The 20,146-nt window shown below is 56.0% G+C and overlaps 6 protein-coding genes across 6 annotated transcripts; 3 read left to right on the top strand and 3 right to left on the bottom strand.

Annotated features, from left to right (window-relative positions):
* Window positions 1–1,223: 1,223 nt before the first annotated feature.
* TRIREDRAFT_48478 (t-snare, syntaxin) lies at window positions 1,224–2,088 on the top strand (the record flags this gene model as incomplete). Its single annotated transcript, XM_006965732.1, has 2 exons — window positions 1,224–1,233; window positions 1,301–2,088. A coding segment is annotated over exon 2 (774 nt), but the record flags the coding sequence as incomplete, so codon positions are not given.
* Window positions 2,089–3,443: 1,355 nt separating this feature from the next.
* Window positions 3,444–4,271, bottom strand: TRIREDRAFT_62537 (uncharacterized protein; the record flags this gene model as incomplete). Its single annotated transcript, XM_006965569.1, has 1 exon — window positions 3,444–4,271. One exon carries the CDS (start codon window positions 4,269–4,271, stop codon window positions 3,444–3,446), a length of 828 nt encoding a protein of 275 aa, XP_006965631.1.
* Window positions 4,272–7,261: 2,990 nt separating this feature from the next.
* Window positions 7,262–8,724, bottom strand: chi18-3 (glycoside hydrolase family 18, chitinase; the record flags this gene model as incomplete). The annotated part of the gene is made up of 4 exons (XM_006965568.1): window positions 7,262–7,351; window positions 7,434–8,002; window positions 8,171–8,402; window positions 8,542–8,724. The coding sequence occupies 4 exons, from the start codon at window positions 8,722–8,724 to the stop codon at window positions 7,262–7,264; spliced, it is 1,074 nt and encodes a 357-aa protein (XP_006965630.1).
* Window positions 8,725–14,106: 5,382 nt separating this feature from the next.
* TRIREDRAFT_122031 (uncharacterized protein) lies at window positions 14,107–14,913 on the top strand (the record flags this gene model as incomplete). Its single annotated transcript, XM_006965731.1, has 4 exons — window positions 14,107–14,448; window positions 14,577–14,646; window positions 14,719–14,736; window positions 14,833–14,913. Coding segments are annotated over 4 exons (510 nt in total), but the record flags the coding sequence as incomplete, so codon positions are not given.
* A 265-nt stretch (window positions 14,914–15,178) lies between these two features.
* On the top strand, window positions 15,179–17,701 carry TRIREDRAFT_78288 (uncharacterized protein; the record flags this gene model as incomplete). The annotated part of the gene is made up of 3 exons (XM_006965730.1): window positions 15,179–15,573; window positions 15,761–15,848; window positions 16,698–17,701. The coding sequence occupies 3 exons, from the start codon at window positions 15,179–15,181 to the stop codon at window positions 17,514–17,516; spliced, it is 1,302 nt and encodes a 433-aa protein (XP_006965792.1). The 3' UTR covers window positions 17,517–17,701.
* Window positions 17,702–18,122: 421 nt separating this feature from the next.
* Window positions 18,123–19,685, bottom strand: TRIREDRAFT_62709 (uncharacterized protein; the record flags this gene model as incomplete). The annotated part of the gene is made up of 3 exons (XM_006965567.1): window positions 18,123–19,091; window positions 19,176–19,304; window positions 19,557–19,685. Coding segments are annotated over 3 exons (1,227 nt in total), but the record flags the coding sequence as incomplete, so codon positions are not given.
* Between the last annotated feature and the right edge of the window lie 461 nt (window positions 19,686–20,146).

Below are 20,146 nucleotides of genomic sequence, written 5' to 3'. Positions count from 1 at the left end.
GGCTGCTCGCCTATCAGTTGTCGGGTTGCTTATACGAATGCTGAACCTGGTCGCAACTGGGAAGGTCTCCGTATTCTGGCTGGTGATTTCGTTTGCGTCGTCGATCTCCTGGCCGCCGGCACTGAGAGTCTCTAGCGGCGAGAGCAAGATTACTGTACGCTTCGTGATGGTGCAGGTGTTAATATTGCGGCTGCCTTCCACTTTGTCTTCATTTTAAACCTGGAGCCACGGCGCAGGGTCTTTGTACCGGTACTGCCTCGAGGCCTGAAACTGCACCGTCGGAGCTGCCTCCAGCAAGTATACCTTAACTGCTGCTACCAGGGCCCCAGGACTCGTAGGGCCGCCCCTTCCCTGTCGCGGCTCCGCTATTGTGCAGGTGCCCCCTTCTCGCCTTCCTCGCGACCCCTGTCTGGAAACCGGGGCTTGGACCTCCTGCTCCTGGACCATTTCACTTGTATTGTATTACAGCACGGCACCCTCTTTCTACCGACTATCTACCTTCAACCCTCTCTCTGCCTCTGTAATTTTACCTTGGCTGTTCGCATCTTGGCTTGCTTCACGACAGAGCTATCGCCTTGCTTTTTGTCGGTGCCCTTTTCTCCCCCTTTCGCCTCTTGAGCTGCGCATTGCACAGAAGCCGTCGTCGATACCCTCGATTCCCACTCGACCAGCTTCTGCAGCCCGCAGCATCTCGCCAGCCAGCCTCTTGAGTCCCGGGATCCTCCTTGGCCGAGCCCACAATGAGTGTGAGTGTTTCACCCCATCTCTCCTACCACTGCTGTTTCAATGCAGATGGTCGACCAGACAAGAAAACTGTCTCTGTTCGCACTGCCGTCTGCCCAATCTCCCCCTTCTTCTCATGAAGTCCTCCTATACACACATACACACACACACACACACACACACGCGCGCATAATACCTTAACGCGCCAATCTATGATTCCGCGAATAACTCGCTAACAATGTCACAACAGTACGGGTTAGTAGTAGACCTTCTGGATCAGCCACGAGCGATCTGGGGCAGCAGCTTGCGATGCCCCTCGATCTCAACATTCCAGTCGCTGACTGCAGTCTCACATTAGATACAATAATAAGCAAAACCCCTACGACCAACGGGACGACAACTACGGCGGCGGTGGCTATGACCAGGGCGGCTATGACAACCCTCCTCCCGGCTACAACAACGCACCCTATGGCTCTGGTGGCCGAGGTGGTGGTTACCAGCAGCAACCCGGTATGTCTGATCTGATGATACGCCCTTTGCCGTCTGGACGACTCAAATGTTAATCCTGATTCGACAGGCAACGCAGTAGAGATGGCTCCTTTGACGCAAAACGCCGGCGGCATGGCCCGCGAGGACCCCAACGCAATCCGCAACGAGTGCCGTGACATCAGCAACAGCGTCCGTCAAGTCGAAAGCAACCTTGAACAGATCAAAGTTCTTCAGTCCCGAGTCCTCAGCGATGTCGACAGCTCCTCGTCCAGCCAATCCAACCGCCAATTGGATGCCCTGACCACCGAGACCATGGCCACCTACCGCGCTCTCGCCGACCGAGTGCGTGCCGTCAAGTCCAAGCCCGAAGGCCGAAGTGCTATGAACAGCGGCCACGTGGACCGAGTCGATCGAGAGGTCAAGGCCGTCATCACCAAGTACCAGACTGTCGAATCCGAGTTCCAGGCCGCCGTCAAGCAACAGATGGGCCGCCAGTACCGTATTGTCCGCCCCGAGGCTACGGAAGAGGAGGTCCAGGCTGCAGTTGACGGCACCGGCAACAGCCAGATCTTCAGCCAGGCTCTGATGCAGAGCGACAGACAGGGCCGTGCTCGTGCGGCACTGAGCGCCGTCCAGGACCGCCACAAGGAGCTGCTCAAGATTGAGCAGCAGATGACGGAGCTGTTCCAGCTGATGCAGGATCTCGACACTCTCGTCGTCCAGCAGGATGCCGCCATTGTGCAGATTGAGCAGAAGGGTGAGGAGATTGTCGATAACCTCGATAAGGGTAACGAGGAGATTGCGGTGGCCGTTACAACTGCCAGAGCTACCCGCAAGAAGAAGTGGATCTGCCTTGGTATTGTTGGTATGTTGGTTCCTGGGTACCTTCTGCGCGGCTCAAACATCAAGCTAACCAACCTTTGTAGTTGCCATCATCGCCATCGTTGTCATCATTGTTCTCATCTACATCTTCGTCATTCGAGGAGGCAGCGGCAACAACAACAACAAGCGAGCTTTGCTGGAAGAAGTTGCCGTGCCAGCTGTCCGTCTCAGTGCCCGCATGCCCTTGAATGTCGACTTGGCCGCGAAGCTTGGCCGCATAGCACACGGAAGACCTCACATGCCCGTTGCACTTGGGCAGTAGAGATCGAGCTCAACAGGAGAGGGCCACCAACGACGAAGTGAACTCAAGGAAGGAAAGAGTAAAGAAGCACAAAAGGAACGCACACACACGTTTGGACTCCATTTTCATCGAAGACATTGTATAAAAGTAGCTATCGACATGCGGGCAAGGACATGTGCCTCTATTTCTTTTGTTTTCGCCCCTTGGATCCGGGCACCACACGCAAGGGCTGAAACCATTCCGACGTCTGTTGAGGGGAGGGATGAGCCTTGGATTTTCTGATTTTCTTATGTCGTTGAAGACTGGGAGATGCCGCTTGGATTGACTGTTTTTAGATGCCTCTGCGATTGTCTTTTTTTTTTCGTTTACGCTTGTCGGGCTACAGTTTTTCGTTTTGGGAAGATATATCTTTGGAGTTTAGCATTTGAGGCGCTCAGCAGAAAGTTACCCCTTTAAATCGAATTTTAATCAAACTATTCTCCTTCTTGCCTCACTTTTGAGCTGACGACGATGCGGACTTGATGTGAGGATTGTCAAATAGAATATCATTGAGATTGACCACGGCAGCTAGGTCTGTGTCCAGAAGGAAATCTAGTGAGCGGAGAACAAGTCTTGAGCTCAAAGGTCAAACGAGATAGAATCAATAAGCCAGATAGAATGAGGAAATTGAGCATTGGAGAAAAAAAGAGTTATCCCGAAGATCCTTATTACATAGAGAATTGAAAGAAGAAAAAAAAAAAGAAAAAGAAAAAGGCAGATCTAAGCCCGATGCAGGCGACTGGACGCCAAAGCGATGCTTTCCAAACTAGGTAGCTTGCGTTTGCAAGTCGTTCATCTTTGAGAGGGAAGAGAGAGGTTCGTAAGTGGAGAGTTGGAGTGAGGGGTGTGATGGGTGTTCTTTGCCCTTGAAAGTGTTGGGTCATTGATGGGATGTTGGGTGCTGTAGTGGGCTGAGGTTGTTGCTCGGAAGAGATAAAGAGTCGAGCATGGCAGAGATGGTGTGTAATTGTAAAGAGGCAGAGGAAGATGGGAACTTGATGAACCATGGGATCAAGCCCTCTCCATGTTTTTGGACAGCCCGTGGATGTCATCTCCTCCGTCCAGCCTCTCAGCCAGTACCGTCATCTTCCAGAACCACAGGCGGCCCCGTTGGCTCTGCTGGCGGTGCATCCTGTGCATCCTCTCCCTGTCCGGAATGCACACCCTCCTCATGTAACCTCGCCATCGCCTCCTTCCGCCTCTCCCCTTCCTCGACAACCTTCTTCAGCACGCCCATCCGCCGCCTAAACTCCTCGACGAGCTGCTCGACATTCTCCCTGCCGACGATGCCGCTTCCCGAAGCAGGAAGACTATTCGACCTCGAACTGACGGGCTCGCGCTCCACGCCCTCGACGCGAAGCATGACGGACGTGGTAGCAGCGTTCTCGTTGCCGTTATCAGCAGCGGCAATAGGAGCACCGCCGCTGTTGTTGCTGCCGTGCTGCTGGAGGGAGAGCTGCGAGCTCGTGACGGCAAAGTCGGGCGTCAGGCTCGACGCCCAGGACACGCTCCATTTGCCGTTGGGCGCGGAAGGCGGAGCGAGGTCGACGACGAGGGCGCGGTGTAAGGGGTCGGTCTGCGGGGCGGTGAAGACGGGCGAGGCGTCGTCGTCGCTGAAGATGTAGTGCACGCGGGGGTGGACGGTGGTGTTGGTGGTGGTGTTTGTCAGGAGGGTGAAGATGGGCTCGAAGGGCGGGAAGGAGGCGGACTCGGATTCGTGGCCTGCGGCGGCGGCGGCAGTGGTTGGCGGATCGTCGTCATTGTTGGGGTTGTCGTCGGTTTCGGTGTTGACGATGTCGCTGTCGTTTCCATGGCCCTGATGATGATGCTGCTGCTGTTGTTGTTGTTGACGTTGCTGATCGAGGGGAGACTGAGCTTCCCCAGGCCGAGCTCCCATGGCAGCTCCTTCTGACGCGACGACGAACTGCTGCTGTTGCTGTCGATGAGGCGGCTGAGATAAACCCTGGCCCTGACCCTGATTTTGGTTCTGGCGATAATGCTGGCTTGAACGCCGCTGCACAGGTGACGATGCCGCCGCCAAGGACGACGACGAGCCGCCGTGATGATGCTGATGGTATCCCGCGGGAGAGGCTGACGTCTCCGCGACAGGCTGATCCCTATCTGGGCCGGACATGGTGATGAGACTGGACGACAGTGACGCAGAGGAAGGGCGACGACAGAGGCGGCATCTTTCAAGAGACGCTGAAGCCCATCCCAAGGGAATTAGAGAGAAAAACGAAGAGGAAGACCCCCAAAGCCAGAAGGGGAAATAAAGGGCTGTTGGTTTTCCCTCTTTTTTCCTCTGCTTGTCCCGTCAGCCGTGGTGTCACCGCCCGTGGTTGGTGTTCGATTGGGGGGAAGCGTGAGAGTGAGGCTGCGCGGCTACCGGAAGCGTCCAGGCGCCTTGCCGTGGGTGCTGCTACCGAGCTGTAGTATTAGTGTCGGGAGGAGTAGTACGTGGTATGGACCTGGGCGGCGGCAGCAACTCCGCCCCGACAGCCGGTACAGCACGAGTAGGGGTACCAATGGCACAAGCACAGGACTGGAAGCTGTGCTCTTCTCCAGCTGTCAGATGCACCGTAAGGCACCCGTAGGTGGCGCCTCGTCCTCGCTGCAAGTCGGCTGATGCCAGGTAAGGTACCTATTGTACGTAGGTGCCTAGTAGGTAGGCACCTATCAGAATCACGCCGAGGCGCCGCACCACAGCTGGATGGATGAGCTGTTCCCGATGCCTTTATGCAAGAAGACGGTCTTCTCTCTGGCCACCAACAGAGACAACAATAACGGCAGATGCTGCAAGTTGCTGTCACTTCCATCCCGTCCCGACCTGACATGACAGATGACGCACTCCCTCCAGAGCAGCTGCAGCAGCTGGCCCAACTGCATCCCATATCTTATCGCCACGTGAGAGCCGCATGCAAGCAAGCATCATACCGCAGCAATGAGCCACCTTCAATGAGACACACATCCTGTAGACACACACACACTCACAAAAAGGCGCCAAGCAAACGAAGAGACCAACACGCAGTCCCAGACATCGGCATCCACCTCGTCTCGTCTCGTCTCTCTCCTCTGCCCCGACTCCCCAGTCCAGAAAGAAAAGCTCCAAGAGCCAGCAAAGAGAGCCCCATCTCCCTCTCTCCCTCTCTCCATCATACTCTCCATCATCGGGCACAACTCGGCATGGCTAACATCGCCGGTCTGTTGATTGATTGATTGACCTCCTCTCCGGTCGACTGTCTCTTCCTGCTCGACGTGCTTATACGAAGTCCCCCAGTCGGTCGGTCTGTATCCATACGTAATAAACAAACGACGTCGCCCATTGGAAAGAAAAAGGTCGCAGCCTCTTCTTTGCTGTCTCGCCGACTCCATTTTCTGCTAGCGTCGAGGCTAATCTAGTACCTGTCCTACTGCAGAGCCATTGGGCTTATGCGGAGCAGCACGCCATGCCTGGATCCGTGAGGTCGAGTATGTATCATGGACAAAAAGGGCATGAGGACGGGAAATAATTCAACTGTTGCTGGTGCTGGCGTGAGGGCATCAAGTCGTGGTGGCCGCCAAGCAAGTTGTCGTAGCCACTGCTCACACAACATGACCAATACCAGTAGCATCTGACTTATCAGCATGGCGTCTTCCTCATGCCAACCTTTGCGTCAGAGGTCGAGAGAGAGAGAGAGACAGAGAGAGGGAGAGAGGGGGGCTCTCCAAAAGGCCAGCAGATCCTGCAGCTTCTCCTCAGCTCACGGCGGCGCCAGACGAGCGGGACGGAGCGAAGACAAGGCCGTGGCCTTCGTTCGATGGCGTTCTAGCACCATATGGAGAGCTCGCAAATGGCACCGACCTGATGAACAGCAGAGTTCCACCAGTCCCAACACTCAAAGTCGAGAACCTTTGTGTCGCCCAAGTAGCCCGACCTCGGCCACAGCCGCTCCGCTCCAGTGCGTCCCGGCTTTCTGTCAACCAAACCGTCACCGATCCTGCGTTGGCCCCTTCTCGACGAGAGCCCCTTCGGCCAGTCAAGGCTCTCGGGCCCGATTTTCTGCACCACCACAAAAGCTGCATTGCTTTTGGGGGGTCCCAAATTTCCATCTGCAGACCAAGACCACCTTCTTACCCCAGTTGGGCGTGCCGACTTGGCTTTGAAACGCACCGCTCTGCTCAGTGACGTTGTCCTCTGCCCGGCGCCACAAAAAAAGTCTTCTTGGCTGCTTCGACGTGCCTTTTCCAGTGACGCTGCAGTAACCTAATGACGCTATGAATAGCCATTGGACCCGTCCGTGTGGTTCGTGCCCATCAAGAGGCGGACGGCCTCGAGGCGCCAGTGTGCTGGTTACGCTGAAGCTCCCCAGTGGTGCGCGAGGGAGAAAGACGGCGCAGAGAGAGACGAGGTGGATACAGAAAGTTTGTTGCAATTAGCCCTTCCTCCATATTGAGAAATGCATCCAAAGAAAGGCAAAAGAATATCAAACGCCTGTTCCCCATCTATTTGATAGTAGTCTATAAAGGGATATCATCGAAATATATGGGCTCCCCTCTCTCTCCGCCCACATACGTACCCATTGGACTTGCGTCTCCTTCATTCCTGGCCCTCCTCCTTCTGCCTTGCCCGAGAGAAAATCTTGCGCCGAGGAACAAGATCCGTCACCGCACCGCAGAACGGGACGATGGCTGACAGGCTCTTGCTGCAAAGATGTCCGAGTCATGCTGCTGCTTGCACAAGTCGACCCCCCTCTCTTCCGTCGGCTCCTGTCAACAATAGCGGTAAGGCGAAGGCCGCAATATCCATAGGCGTATGCGTCATGAAAATTTCATATGCACCAGGTTGTGGGAAAAAAAATAAAGTAATAAGAAAAGACGTCATAATCATCGTGTGGAAGCACCGCCTCATCAAGACGTGTGCAGGGCGCGGAAACCCGCCGCGATCAGGCTTCTAGATTGATCTCGAGAATCCGCCGGTCCGTTCCAGTAGAAGAGGCCCTATGTTGCCGAGGACACACGCGTTAGCAAATCATCTTCTGACCGTCTCTCAAACGTTGGGATGAACATGAGCTCCACAAACCCCTAGGCCCTTTTGCTTGCAAAATTCCGCCTTCACCTTCACCGTCTCGTGGTTGTCGTACGTGACAAACCCCCCATCGCCGCCGACGCATTGGGCCGCAATATAGCGTCTATCCACAATCTCTTTGCATCCTTTCCGTGGTAGTTCGCTGTACTCAAAGGTGCCGTCTTGGCCGCCGACGCCGTTGAACTCCTGTCCGGGCCCGTTGGATTTCAAGAAGCTTCGTCCGTACGTAGGAATTCCGAGCAGGATGTTCTTTGCAGGGAACCCTTGGGCCATGAGATATGCCACGCCCGACGACGCTGACGGCTCGTCCTTATTTAACGTGTATAGCTGTGCGTGATGGCCGCTCTTGGACGTCCATGTGCCGAAGAAATCGTACGCCACAAGGTTGATGTAGTCGAGGTACTCGGCTGCCCTCGCCAGATCGATGAGCTGGAGAACCTCCTTGGCTGCAGGAAGCACGGCGGTCAAGATGAAACGATCATCGGGCAGATGAATCCGAACTGCTGCCAGCAGTGCCAGGAAGTCTTGGCCATGCCTGGCCTCGGACGGGAACTCCCATGCAACTAGTCATCCGGTCATCGTACGGTTAGCTGTGGACGAGAGTGAGGTAAAGAAGGGCTGGATTGGGATGAGTGATTGAGAGCGAGTGAACTGTCAGGTAGGAAGAGTGATTGAGAGTGAACGTGCTGCGAATGGGTATGGGCAATTGTCTGAGAGAGTCTTGTACTCACTGTCGATGCCGTCCAAACCGGAAGCCTCAACAAGGCCCAGGGCGGACCGGGCAAAATTGTCTCTGAGCAGGGTGTTTGACGCAACAATGGGAAACACCTCGGACGCCGTGCTGCCGCCAATGGACAAGACAACCTGCAGGTGAGGGTGCCTCTGCTTGAGATGCATCAAAGACCCCAAGCCACCATGAACGCCGTCCACTGGCGCTCTCGCATCGGCCCACTCATCGCCAAGCTGGGCCACACGTCACAAAAAGTCAGCCATGCCGAGCAACATCATGCAGGTGAAATCTCCTCAACCATGTCCGGAAGCAAAGGCTCGGGGAGAAGCCACTATCACAATGGTGGCTTGCGGGCTCTTCATCAGGACTCACAAGTACATTGCCGTCCGCGGTCACGCTGGCATAAGCATAATACACGTGGTTGATGCAGCTGTAATTGAGCATGCCCGGCGAATCACCTTGGTATATCCGGCTGCTAGGGAAGTACACTGCATTGGTGTACATGACTCTGGCCACGCTGGTGGCCATCCGTGACTTGCGTGAGACGCCGCTCATGTTGTCGGTTCACGGCCAGAAAAGCCCGGAGGAGAGCGGCGATGTTGCGAACAGGGACGGCGTCGTTCAGGAATAGCCGTGGCCGTCAACGGGTTCATCAATTTGGAGCCGAGTCTTTGAAACACATAGAGAGGCGCCAAGGGATGGCTCTCGGAGTTCTTGCGAGAAGATGGGAGAAAACAAACGAGGCAGCAGCATCGGATCGTTTTGTAGTCAATCGGCAACATTGTGAAGATCCAATCTTAGAGACCCTGCCGGAGGAGACGTACTACTCGGTGCGGGCTAGCTCCGGAAGACCAAACGACCAAGACAGCAACTCAGGTTAGGCATCAAGGGGGTGGGCGGCCGTGCTGGGGCTCGGTGCCGGCGTGTCGTGTGTCCCTTGGGGGGCATGGCCTGCCAAACACCATCCACGCGCGGCGTCGTACGGAGCGCTCACCCATACGAGCATACACCGATACAGCAGGAGGGAGTCCAAACCATGGGCCGAGAAAAAACACCAGCGCGGTCCAGACAGTGGGACGGGCAACAGTCGAGCAGCAGGTCGCAGTGGGGACCGGGGCTTCGAGGTGTCTTGGGCACTGAGAACGCAGATACGGTACAGGACACCAAGAAGAATTGCAAATTACGCACAGGAAAAAAACAGATGAGGGTCCAAAGAAACGCCTGGGAGTGGTCAGAGGCCGGGGAGAGACGAGGCCATCCACGATGCATGACATAATTGCGGGGAGCCCAACTGCTGACTTGCGTGCGAGGAGGAGAATGACATGTATAGAGAGGCAGAGGCAGTGACAGCATGCGTGGGATGGATGGCTAGATCCGAGGAGAGCGTTGGATGGAGCCGGTACCTGCTGGCCGCGTTGATGAGCCACCTCTGGCGGACCCAGTCGTCCAGTCTGCTCCAACGTTGTATGGGATGGATCCCTGGTGAACGTGGTTTCCTTCCCTCGCACGTATATGCCAGATAGAGCCATGGCCCCCCCCTCGTTGTTCGCCCATGCTCAGTTCAGAGCATACTCGTGCTCATAATTGACTGGGCCGTCGGCGATCTGACTCCAGTGGAGGGGGTGTGATGTGACCCATTGGGAGCCCTGGACACGATGGATGCTGGATAGCTAGACTTGTGAGGTGGACATTCGTCTCAAAAGGCCCGTCCTAATCCAGATCCCGCTATTGCTCTTTTCCAAGCCAGCAGCGGCGGCGGCCGTGGCCAATCCCCTTGTCGAAGCTTGCCATATTGCCATGTTTGGGTTATCTCTTTGCTGTCATTGTCATTCTTCGTCTTCTCTGGAATCCCTCCCAACTCCAGCCGCACGGACTCTGGGTCCTAAATTTAGGCTGCTTCCACCCATGTTTGTCGTCGTCTTAGATCGGGTTTGTGACTTCACAGAAGCCTCCCAATCGCCGTGGCTACAGCCCGTCTCGTGAATAGCAGAGGTGATGCGTGTTTGCTGCCTTTCTTGACCGCCGGCTTCACCCTCCTTGCTTCGCAATGCCATTTTTGCGCATCTGTTCGGGTCGGCAGCCGTGGAATGAGACAGGCTAATGCGATACTAGCCCGACGCCTCGACGATGGCTCCCCAATGAAACCCAATATTAACAGGACGAGCCAACACTCCGAGAGGTGGTGAGACATCCTTGACCGACTTCCTCCACCGAAACACATGCCTCATACCATCTCAAAATGCGTCAGATTCGTCTGGCGGCCATGCGTCAACAGTGAGACGGGGATATCGAGGCGGCGAGACCGAAGTGATCGTGGAGTCGCTCCCTTGCTCCATCGAAGTCACCGAAGCCATCCCCGGGTGCCAGGTGGCGAAGGCAAAGCAGGCAACGGGGCATGCCTTGCCGAATCGTACGGGAAAGGACGTTCTGGTCGACGGCACTGGCTGGCAAGCGATGGGCGTGGAATGCTCACTGTGAGACAGGTGAGAAATCGCCCACAAGCTGGACTCTGGAGGCTGAAAAATCGACGGCGTGGAGCCGCCACGACACAGCACGACATGGCACAGCACAGCCTGTGTTTGTCTGGATGGCCTGGTTGTGTACGGCCTGGTTGGGCCTGGTTGGGCCTTGTTCTGTCATGGAACAGCGCATCTGTGCGAGGGCGAAGTGAACAAGGAAGAGAGACGGGAGGGAGGGAGAAGAGAGGAGAGGTCAAAGCTGAGGCTGTGGTTGATTGGCAAGTGCAGGGGGATTCAACCTGCCGCGCAAGGCTGTGAATACGGGCACCCTCAGGCATCAACCGTTCATTCCTCCTCTGCGCCTTCCTTGCGTCCAACTCCGATGCCTCTTCCTCGTCGTTCCGACTTCTCTTGTCCTCTCCTCTCTTCTCCTGTCTTCTCTTCTCTTCACTTCTCTTCACTTCTCTTCTTCACCGCTCTCTCCTTGCTTGAGTGCTGTCACCATACGCACCAAGTCGGCTGGAAGGAGAGTGCAACTCCCAGGGCAATTCAATTTCCTCGTGTGGGCTGAGAGCCTAAGCGACAAACCCTCCGTTATGCTGTTCTGGATGGAGAATCATGACAAAGAGGAGAATAGTCGATTCTCCATCGAGCGAATTTTTTTCCCGCTCTGCTACTATGTGCTGTTCCGCCTCCTCCCCCTCAGGTTGACCAATGAACGGATAGGTAACGTAGAACGTTCGTCGTTGAACGCAGACCATGCTCATTCTTGTGCTTACCAAGTGCAGAATCTCGCCTGATCATCATGCTTCTCATACGCTGCGCATAAATTGCATCCTCAGAAGACATCGTAACTACTAGCAATGGCCTCCCTGACCAGCTGCGCTTGGCTACACCGAGCCATGACTCCAAGCTGAGTTGCGCTGCTCATGCCTGACTGTTGGCTGAGCTGAGCCCCATCCATATGCAAGCTTGAGCCTTGGGAAGGCACATGACAGGCTTCAGGATCATCAGAAGCACTTCACCGACATTGAGGGCTCAACCCCAGACTCCCATCTCAGGCGTACCTGGCTGCAAAGTCTAGAAGCCAATGGTATCACTAGAACGCCCCAAGTTTCGGCGAGGTAGGTCTCCAGTGCGTACCGAACATCGTCCTATCCCTTGGCATTGTATCCGTTGCGGCGGCCCAACGCTCAGCTCATGTTGGTTTCATGCCTTTGCTCCAGTTTACGACGTCAGCCGCTGCACGAGCTACGCGACTACAGGATGGTGCATGATACGCTGTACAGACTGCCACGCCGGCTAGACATCCCCTGTTGTCACGTACCGTCAACCGGTGTAGCATTACCTCAAGGGCATGGAGCGGTCATGAACAAGTCTCCGATGGCAAGACGAGGCGGGGAACAGAGGTTAGGATCCTTGCTCTTTGGTGGACACCGAATCACCTGTTGCAGGCGTCTCTGCGCCTTGACTGGATACCTTTTGTGAATGCCACGTTTTGATCTGCTATGAGTGCTCCGTTCACGTGAGCGAAACAAGAGGCGCATCAGGAGTCTTCGAGTCGTATGCCAGCAAAGGCAAGCATGAGTCTAGGCATGCCCTGTCCGCCGGTCCACTGCTTGGCTGCCCGAGAGATCCATGAAGAACGATGAAAGACAGATATTGTGAGAACACGGCGCACTCAGTTGGTAAGCATATTCCCTCCCAGTACCCGATGGCATGTGCTGACAACCTTGAATTGTTGTTCAGGCCTGGAAGGCTATCACGAGGTATTCACGTGGACTGCTAGACTCTGGTGTGCCCAAGATCTGCTACGCAGCTATCCTCCACCGCGGCTCATCTTGGCCCAACAATGCTTTGAAACCAACAGGCGATGGGGGCACACTGCGACTCACAGCCGCCCGGACCAGAGGCGTAGCCCCCCCCCTGATAGGCCAAGAGAATCGCATGTCTATCAATGCTGGACTTGCATCACCCTGTTTCTGCAGTCTGTGATAGGAGGAAAAAAACGAGGGACGAGACGAGACGAGCCAAGCACAGCACGGCTTGAATATTTCCCGAACGTGTGATGACACTCTTCAAAATTCTTCAACTCTTCCCCGCGTGCGCATCCTCCGCAGCCGCATATCTACCACACTAGCCATATGTATGTTGCGTGCCGCTCTGGGAGGATCTCGGATGCTGCCGGGGTGCTTCTAGACCTCTCTCAATGCCCCCGGAACTGGAAGGCATCGGCGGGCGTTGTATCGCAAATATCACAGTTACCGCGTGTGTACCTGAGCGTTACCGCGGGTATCACTCTTACCGCCATCAAAACAATGCTACGCCATTCCCATCGCGAAGGCATTCGGCTGATCGCAACATGATGCTGTTGAAGGACGGAGCCGGATCAGCCTCCATCTCATTTGCTTGTCCCGGCAGAAACTGCTGGGAAAATACCTCAGCCACCTGTATGTGTCAAAGGCACTACTGTGCCGTGTTCATGGCCATATCCATGCTCACCCCTACAGGTATGGCTCAGGGCAGAGTACAGAGTTCGTACGAGTACAAGCTGTATCCACGACAACGACGTAATAAGCGAGCTTGCTACATACACGTACGTGAACGGTGCATGGTTGTCTGCGCGCCTACAGGGCAAAACACAGGCCCCTAGTCTCTGTTCATCAGCCCAGTGCCACGGGTTTGGCTCGTTCAAGTGTTGTCTGTTGGTTACAAGTACTATGCGCAAGAGCGGTAGACGCGTGCACGAACTGTCCGCAAGAACTCCGGAGTTGCTCTGGGGACTGATGCCTCCTCAACGCGGTAAGATGTCAAACATGGTCGACCTGAAAGATCGGCTCCGAAGATGGAAGACTATGTAGGCTGACGAACCCGATGAGCAGGCTTTTGACACATTGACGGCCAACCCACGAGTGCAGTATTCATCAGGTATCTGCCGAGTAGTGCTACTCCGTGCTCCTTGAGGGATGAAGTACACACAACTCGACACATGTACGTGAGAACCGAGGCGATTGCGAGCTGATCCGACACCAACCATTGGCCCGAGCCTCTTGAAATCCTGCTCGGCCCGTTAGCGCCGCGAAGCCAAAGCAGCACCTCGACCTCAACCAGCCGCTTGTAACAACACCTCGACCAAGCTGCTGCCAAGCTGTCACCGTCACCGGGCCTCTTCCCCCTCGGCAGTTGGATGCCCAGGAAGCTTCTGGCGGACGAGACAAGAAAAGAGGCAGGCTGCTAGGCCCGGAGCCTAAGGTAATTAGGGGACCCCTCATCTGGACGGACCGGAAATGCCTGCTAGTGCTCTGGCAGGGAACAAGGGAAAGGGCCTAATCTTCAACGGTGGAGCTTGAAGGTTCCACTTCGGTCTTAACCGTCTTGTCTCTTAAGCCAAACAAAGGGTCATGGCTCCGGCTGGATTCAAGTCCAACTCAGCTTCTTACCCACACGCATCTAGGGATTCTAGGGCACCTTGGGCACCATGTATGACGACGATGACACCACGTTTTCGCTGGTGTCAACCGCGTCGGTGACGGATGCCACGAGCGTCACCACGCGGACCGAGCTCGAGCTGGACCACGCCGACGACGACGCCGAGGCCGAGGCCGGCTTTGCGGGCGTCAACGATGCCAGCAGCGACTTCGAGAGCGGCTGGGAGGTGTCGTCGGGGCCGTCCACGTCGGTGCCGCCGAGCGTCTACGAGGATGAGATTGCGTACGGGCGACGCTATCACGGCTTCCGCAGAGGCATCTATCCCATGCCCAATGACGAGGTCGAGCGGCATAGAGAGGAAACTGTCCATGCTCTTTTTCTCCAGCTGATGGTATGTCCGGATGAAGCGGGGGTATTCCTTTGTCTTCTGGCTCCTTGCGACGGCGGCATCCATCGCCGATTTCTTCAGCCGTGCCGGAACGACCGAGTATTGAGATGCTCACATGTTTTGGATACCAGGGCGGGCATTTATTCTATTCCAACATTGGCGGCCATCCCCAGAAGATTATCGATATTGGCACCGGAATTGGTGAGTTCCTTGCCCAGCTGACGCGCAGTCTTTCGCCTACCTGGGTGGTTTGCTAACCAGCCGACGAAACAGGAATCTGGCCTATTGATGGTACTGCCACGCTCTTGAACATCGTTTCCATGCTTACCGGCGGCGCGGCTTGGACTCGTCTTTTGCGCACATGACTGACCGATGTCCTGGTGGTAGTTGCTGACCAGCACCCGAGCGCAAGCGTCATCGGCACCGACCTGTCACCGATCCAGCCATCATGGGTACCCATCAACGTCCGTATGTTCATCGAAGACAGCGAAGAGCCCGAATGGCTCCACGGCTCCGAATTCGATCTGGTCCACTTCCGGCAAATGACGGATGTTTTGCGAGACCTCAAGGGCCTTCTTACCAAGATATACCCGTTTGTACTCGCTGCTCACGATGCGAAACACGCATCGACTATCAAGGACGGTGGCTGATATTGGCGGATAGACACGTCAAGAACGGCGGCTGGGTCGAGTTCCACGAACTCATGACGGAGATCCGATGCGATGATGGCACCATGAAAGACGACGATCCCCTGCGAGTGTTCCTTGATACGGTGAAGGACGGCCTGCGAGTCTACGGCATCAACATTCTTGCTATTACCGATATCGAGCAGATTCTTCGAGAGACCGGCTTTAGCAATGTTCACTGCATCACAAAGAAGGTACCGATATCGACGTGGCCGCGGGACAAGACCCTGCGGGCCCTCGGCGTCTTCATGAAGACGACCATCAACGATTCTCTTGGCGCTATGGCAGCGAAGCCCCTGGCAGCTCTGAACCTGTCCCCGGAACAGCGAGTGGCCATGTTGGAGGCGGCACGAGAGAGCCTCGAGGACGCCTCGATCCACCGCTACGTCAACTGCTGCGTGTGCTACGCTCAAAAGAGAGAGGGCGACTTCGCCGACTCTCTGTACTGAACGGCCTTGTCTCATCCTCTTTCGGTGTTTTACTACGACTACGGAACTTTTCTCCCTGGGGCGGAATCACAACCTTGACCAGGCTTGAATGCCTGCCTGGCCCTTTGGGACAGCTGGGTGCATGGATATTTCTGCTTTTTCCCTTTCCTTATGCGGAGTTGCTTGTGGGTTCTTTTTTAGAGATTGCGTATCGGGGCTGCTTGCTGGTATCAAAAGGCTCGCCAAGTCTGCGTTCTGTCTGTCTGTCTGTCTGTCTGTCTGTCTGTCTGTCTGTCTGTCTGTCTGTCTGTCTGTCTGTTTGTTTGTTCGCGTGTTTTGCTCGGGCGGTCTCTTATCTGCTTTTTCTGTTCTCTTGGTCACTCATTCTCGATGCCTCGTCTTCTTCACAAGGCATGTTTTGATACTCATATGGCATTATAATACCCTCGGCATCTGCAATGCCGCTTAGTTACCGGCTCTATTTCGCATAGCTGCTTCATCTCGGTTTCGGAGGATACTGCCAAGGCCGGTATGTTTTCCGAGACTCCCTATGAGGCCATCACGGTCTATGGTTGAGTTTGATGCTGGGACGTCTACCAATCGAATCAAGTTGTAATACATGTTGAATTAATTTGCGAACAAAGTCTTGGTTCATCCGATCTTGTGTCTCGTAGATGATGAGCTATGACGTGCATAAGGTAGCAAGATGTCAGTGCCTATGTATGTACATGTACTGAAGCCTACCTCTAGAAGGTCGAAGGTGTGGCTGACAAATGCGCCACTAGTGGCTGAAGCTGGGGTTGAGTGCCAAGCACAAGCAACAGACGACCATCCTCGACTTTCTCCATCCAAGCTTCAACTTTTCGCCTTGCCATATCACTGCACTCTCTGCCATTGCTCCCCAACGACGCCCTTACCAACGCTCTCACGATCCCACGAACCTACGAATCAAACGACTCTCTCTCACGCAATCTCTCCATCTCCGTACATTCGACATCCCAGCTCCAGATAAAGCAATCTGTTCCGGCGCTCGTCCGCCAGACATTAACCGATTCAACCAAACCCGGGCGTTTTCTGCCCTCCCACCTCATATCACAAGGGCCCCTTCACAATGGCCACGACAACGACGCACCCCAAGCACGTCGACGCCATCCTCAACCACTCCGCGCAGCCCTACACCTTCCGCTTCTCGCCCTTCCTGCGGCAGACGTACCAGGTCGGCCTGCCAGCGGACCGGCCGATATGCAAGGCCTTCCAGGCAGGCAGCTGCCCCAACGGGACGCGATGCGCGGAGCGGCACGCGTCAGAAGGCCGGTCGTCGCGCGGTGATGGCCACGGCGGCCAGCAGCAGCAGCAGCCGACGGGCGGGCTCAACTCGCTCGTGTGCAAGCACTGGCTGCGCGGGCTGTGCAAGAAGGGCGAGCACTGCGAGTTCCTGCACGAGTACAACCTGCGCAAGATGCCCGAGTGCAACTTCTTCATGCGCAACGGGTACTGCTCCAACGGCGAGGAGTGTCTGTACCTGCACGTTGATCCGCTGTCGAAGCTGCCGCCGTGTCCGCACTACGACATGGGCTTCTGTCCGCTGGGGCCGATTTGCTCCAAGAAGCACGTCCGGAGGAAGCTGTGCGTTTTCTATCTCGCGGGCTTTTGTCCCGATGGGCCCGAGTGCAAGGTCGGCGCGCATCCGAAGTGGTCCAAGGATTTGGAGAAGCCGGTGCCCAAGAGCGCGGAGAAGAGCGAGGAGGAGCTCAAGATGGAGATGCAGCAGCTGCAGATGCAGCAGCAACAGCAGCAGCAGCAGCAGTTTGGGAGGGATGACGATGGGGATCGGTTTAGGGACCGGGGGGACAGGGATGGGCGGGAGGATAGAGGGCATGGGCGGCATGGGAGGGGTGGAGGGGGGAGGTGGAGGGGTGGTGGTGGACGGGGGAGATTCAGGGGGAGAGGGCACTGATGATGATGATGATGATGATGATGATGTTGACGATGGTGGATATGGAATATATGACACAAGCAGCAAGCTGGGATTTGACAGTTTTGGTGGTGGGCAGAGATCACGGCTGTTACGATGTTTACAGTCTTCGAGGACATTTCATGATACCCTAATGGGATGGAGGCTATATATCACGTCAAGGGAACAATCACACATGCGCATGTTTTCCCTCTACATATACGGGTCTAAGAAACAAGACGGCGTTACACATGAAGCATCTTGACGAAACAGCTCAATGCGTGAATGAATAAATGAATGATAGCGTAAATTCAAAAAGTCGTGAGCGTATCTATGTACCGTTTGATGAGATCAGAGTGGGTTTCCTTCCATGCATACATAAAACATCCAATCGTTAAATACGGGCCTCCAGCATACATATATATACACATATATACTAGATAGTGTACCCATAGATTTCCAGCTCGAGGCCATGCTGTTCCGGCAAGCTGTTTTGCGTCATCATTGTAAAAAGAAGGGTTAAACAGCTTTCATGCCCTTTATTTTTTTTGTGTGTTTGGTTGTTTTGTTTGGGGGTTTTTTTTTTTTGCTTTCTGTTCAAGCATTCTGTTAAGGAGCAGGAGCATCGACAGGAGGCTGCTCCCACTTGGCCGTCTCGCCCGAGCCCCAGACATTATCATCGGACTGGACGGCGATAAACTCCTTGCTCTCGGAGATGGATCCCTCCGGGCCGTCCTCGCCGTCGTCGCTGCCGTCCTCGGAGCCCTCGTACGAGCTCGTCTTCCAGGTGGACAGCTCGTCTACCTTGCGGATGCCCATCATCCACGAGACGAGGCTCCGCGGGGCCCACCGGCCGACGAAGCCGTAGATGCTGGCGCCGAGGCCGATGCGGACAGTGTCGGCCTTGATGGAGCCGTCGATGACATCAAAAACGGTGGCGTGGAGGTGGCGGAGGGAGCTGCCCTTGAGGCCGCGGATGCGGGCGCCGGAGATGGCCGACGCCGTCTGGGCGACAAAGTTGCGTCCGTAGACGTGCCGGGCGCCGTCGGGCCAGACCAGCGTGTCCTCGGGGTTGCCGGCGTTGGTAACCAGGCCCTGGGTCGGCGAGCCGGTGCGGATGGGCACGAAGCCGGAGAAGTCAAAGGTGCCGAGCTGCATGTGGGTCACGGGGATGTCGAGCGGGCGCAGTTCGGCCGTCAGGACCTCGGTGAAGGCCGACAGGGCGGAGCAGACGGTGGCCTCGGGGGCGTGGAAGGGCGGGTTGATGGAGGAGATGATGGACGGGGTGAAGACGAGGACCTTGGGAGGGACCCATTTCTCGCCGACGGGGTTGAGCCTCGACGTGAGCAGCGGGAGGAAGGTCTGGATGGTGAGGATGGGCTGCAGCAGGTGCGTGTTGAAGAGGTCGGCAAAGGCTGATGGCGGGATAGTGGCGATGGGAGACGTCTGGTAGTGGAGGCTGGGGATGAGGAAGACGGACTTGAGCGTCAGCTGGTTGGGCTTGATGTTGGGGCCGGGCGCTCGGGGAGATGTGAGGAAGTGGGCGAAACGCTCGATGGCCAGTCCGGCATTGGGAGGCTGTGTTTTGGAAGTATGACATTGGTCAGCTCATTGACTTTTGCGGCTTATATCTTGCGAAGAAGACCGCTGAGAGAAACTCACGTTGGTGGTATCAATGGTGAGGGGCAGGATGTCTGCGCGAGACAGGGACTTGACGGCGGCCTCGTCCTCGACCGCATTGCACACGATGAAGACGATGAAGCCGCGCCTCTCCATGTCGAGCGCCAGCGTCTTGGTCAGCGGCAGCCGGGGCGAGCCGGCAATGACAATGACCTCGGAGCGGCCGCCATTCTTGCTGCGCTTGGCCCGCCGGACCTTGCGCACGTACTTGTTCTGCTGGTAGCCCTTGTAGGCGACGGTGCCGGTGATGACGACGGCGGCGCCGATGAGGTACTTGTTGCGCGCGAACCAGCCCTGCAGCTTCTCGAGCGTCGACAGCGGCACGACGATGACCTCGGGCTTGGGCGGGGGCAGCGGCTTGACAATGTCGGGCAGCCAGTCGACGGTGGCCAGGCGCTCGCGGACGGCCTCGGACGCCTTGTCGACGCCCTTGTCGATGAAGTCGGCGGCGTTGTCCGTGACGCGCCGGAAGTGGCCCGAGATGGTGGACAGCTAAAGGAGGTTGGAGAGAGTTAGCCGCGGCTTTATGAAACGGAGGAGTTGATGGCTGCTTGTTTGCCGTCAAAAGAAGCAACGAGGAGATCATGAGGCGAGGGGGGGGGAGCATTTACCACGTCCATCACCTGCTGGTTGCCGTCGGACGCCATGACTGGGGGGGGGAGAGGCTCTCTGAATGAAAAGCCTGGAGAAGGAGAGAAGTCACAGACAGAGGAGGAGAGGGAAAGAAGAGGTAGAAGAGAGGAGGAGGAGTAGCAAGCAGAGCGTTAAAAAAAAAAAAAAGCTCTGGTTAGGCTCTGAACCTGATGACGGTATTCAGAGGCAGAGGCTTTCACGAGACGGTGTGGAGAACGGCCAGCTGGTCCGGCTAACGGGTCCCCGAATGCGGCTTTAGGGAGGGAAGCGAGCGCTACAGGGCACTACAGGGCGCTATGAGTGCGCTATAGCGGGCGGAG

Source organism: Trichoderma reesei, assembly GCF_000167675.1.
Source record: "Trichoderma reesei QM6a unplaced genomic scaffold TRIREscaffold_10, whole genome shotgun sequence".
Classification (NCBI taxonomy): domain Eukaryota; kingdom Fungi; phylum Ascomycota; class Sordariomycetes; order Hypocreales; family Hypocreaceae; genus Trichoderma; species Trichoderma reesei.
Note: the sequence above shows the minus strand (reverse complement) of the source record. Positions and strands in the feature narration are given on the sequence as shown.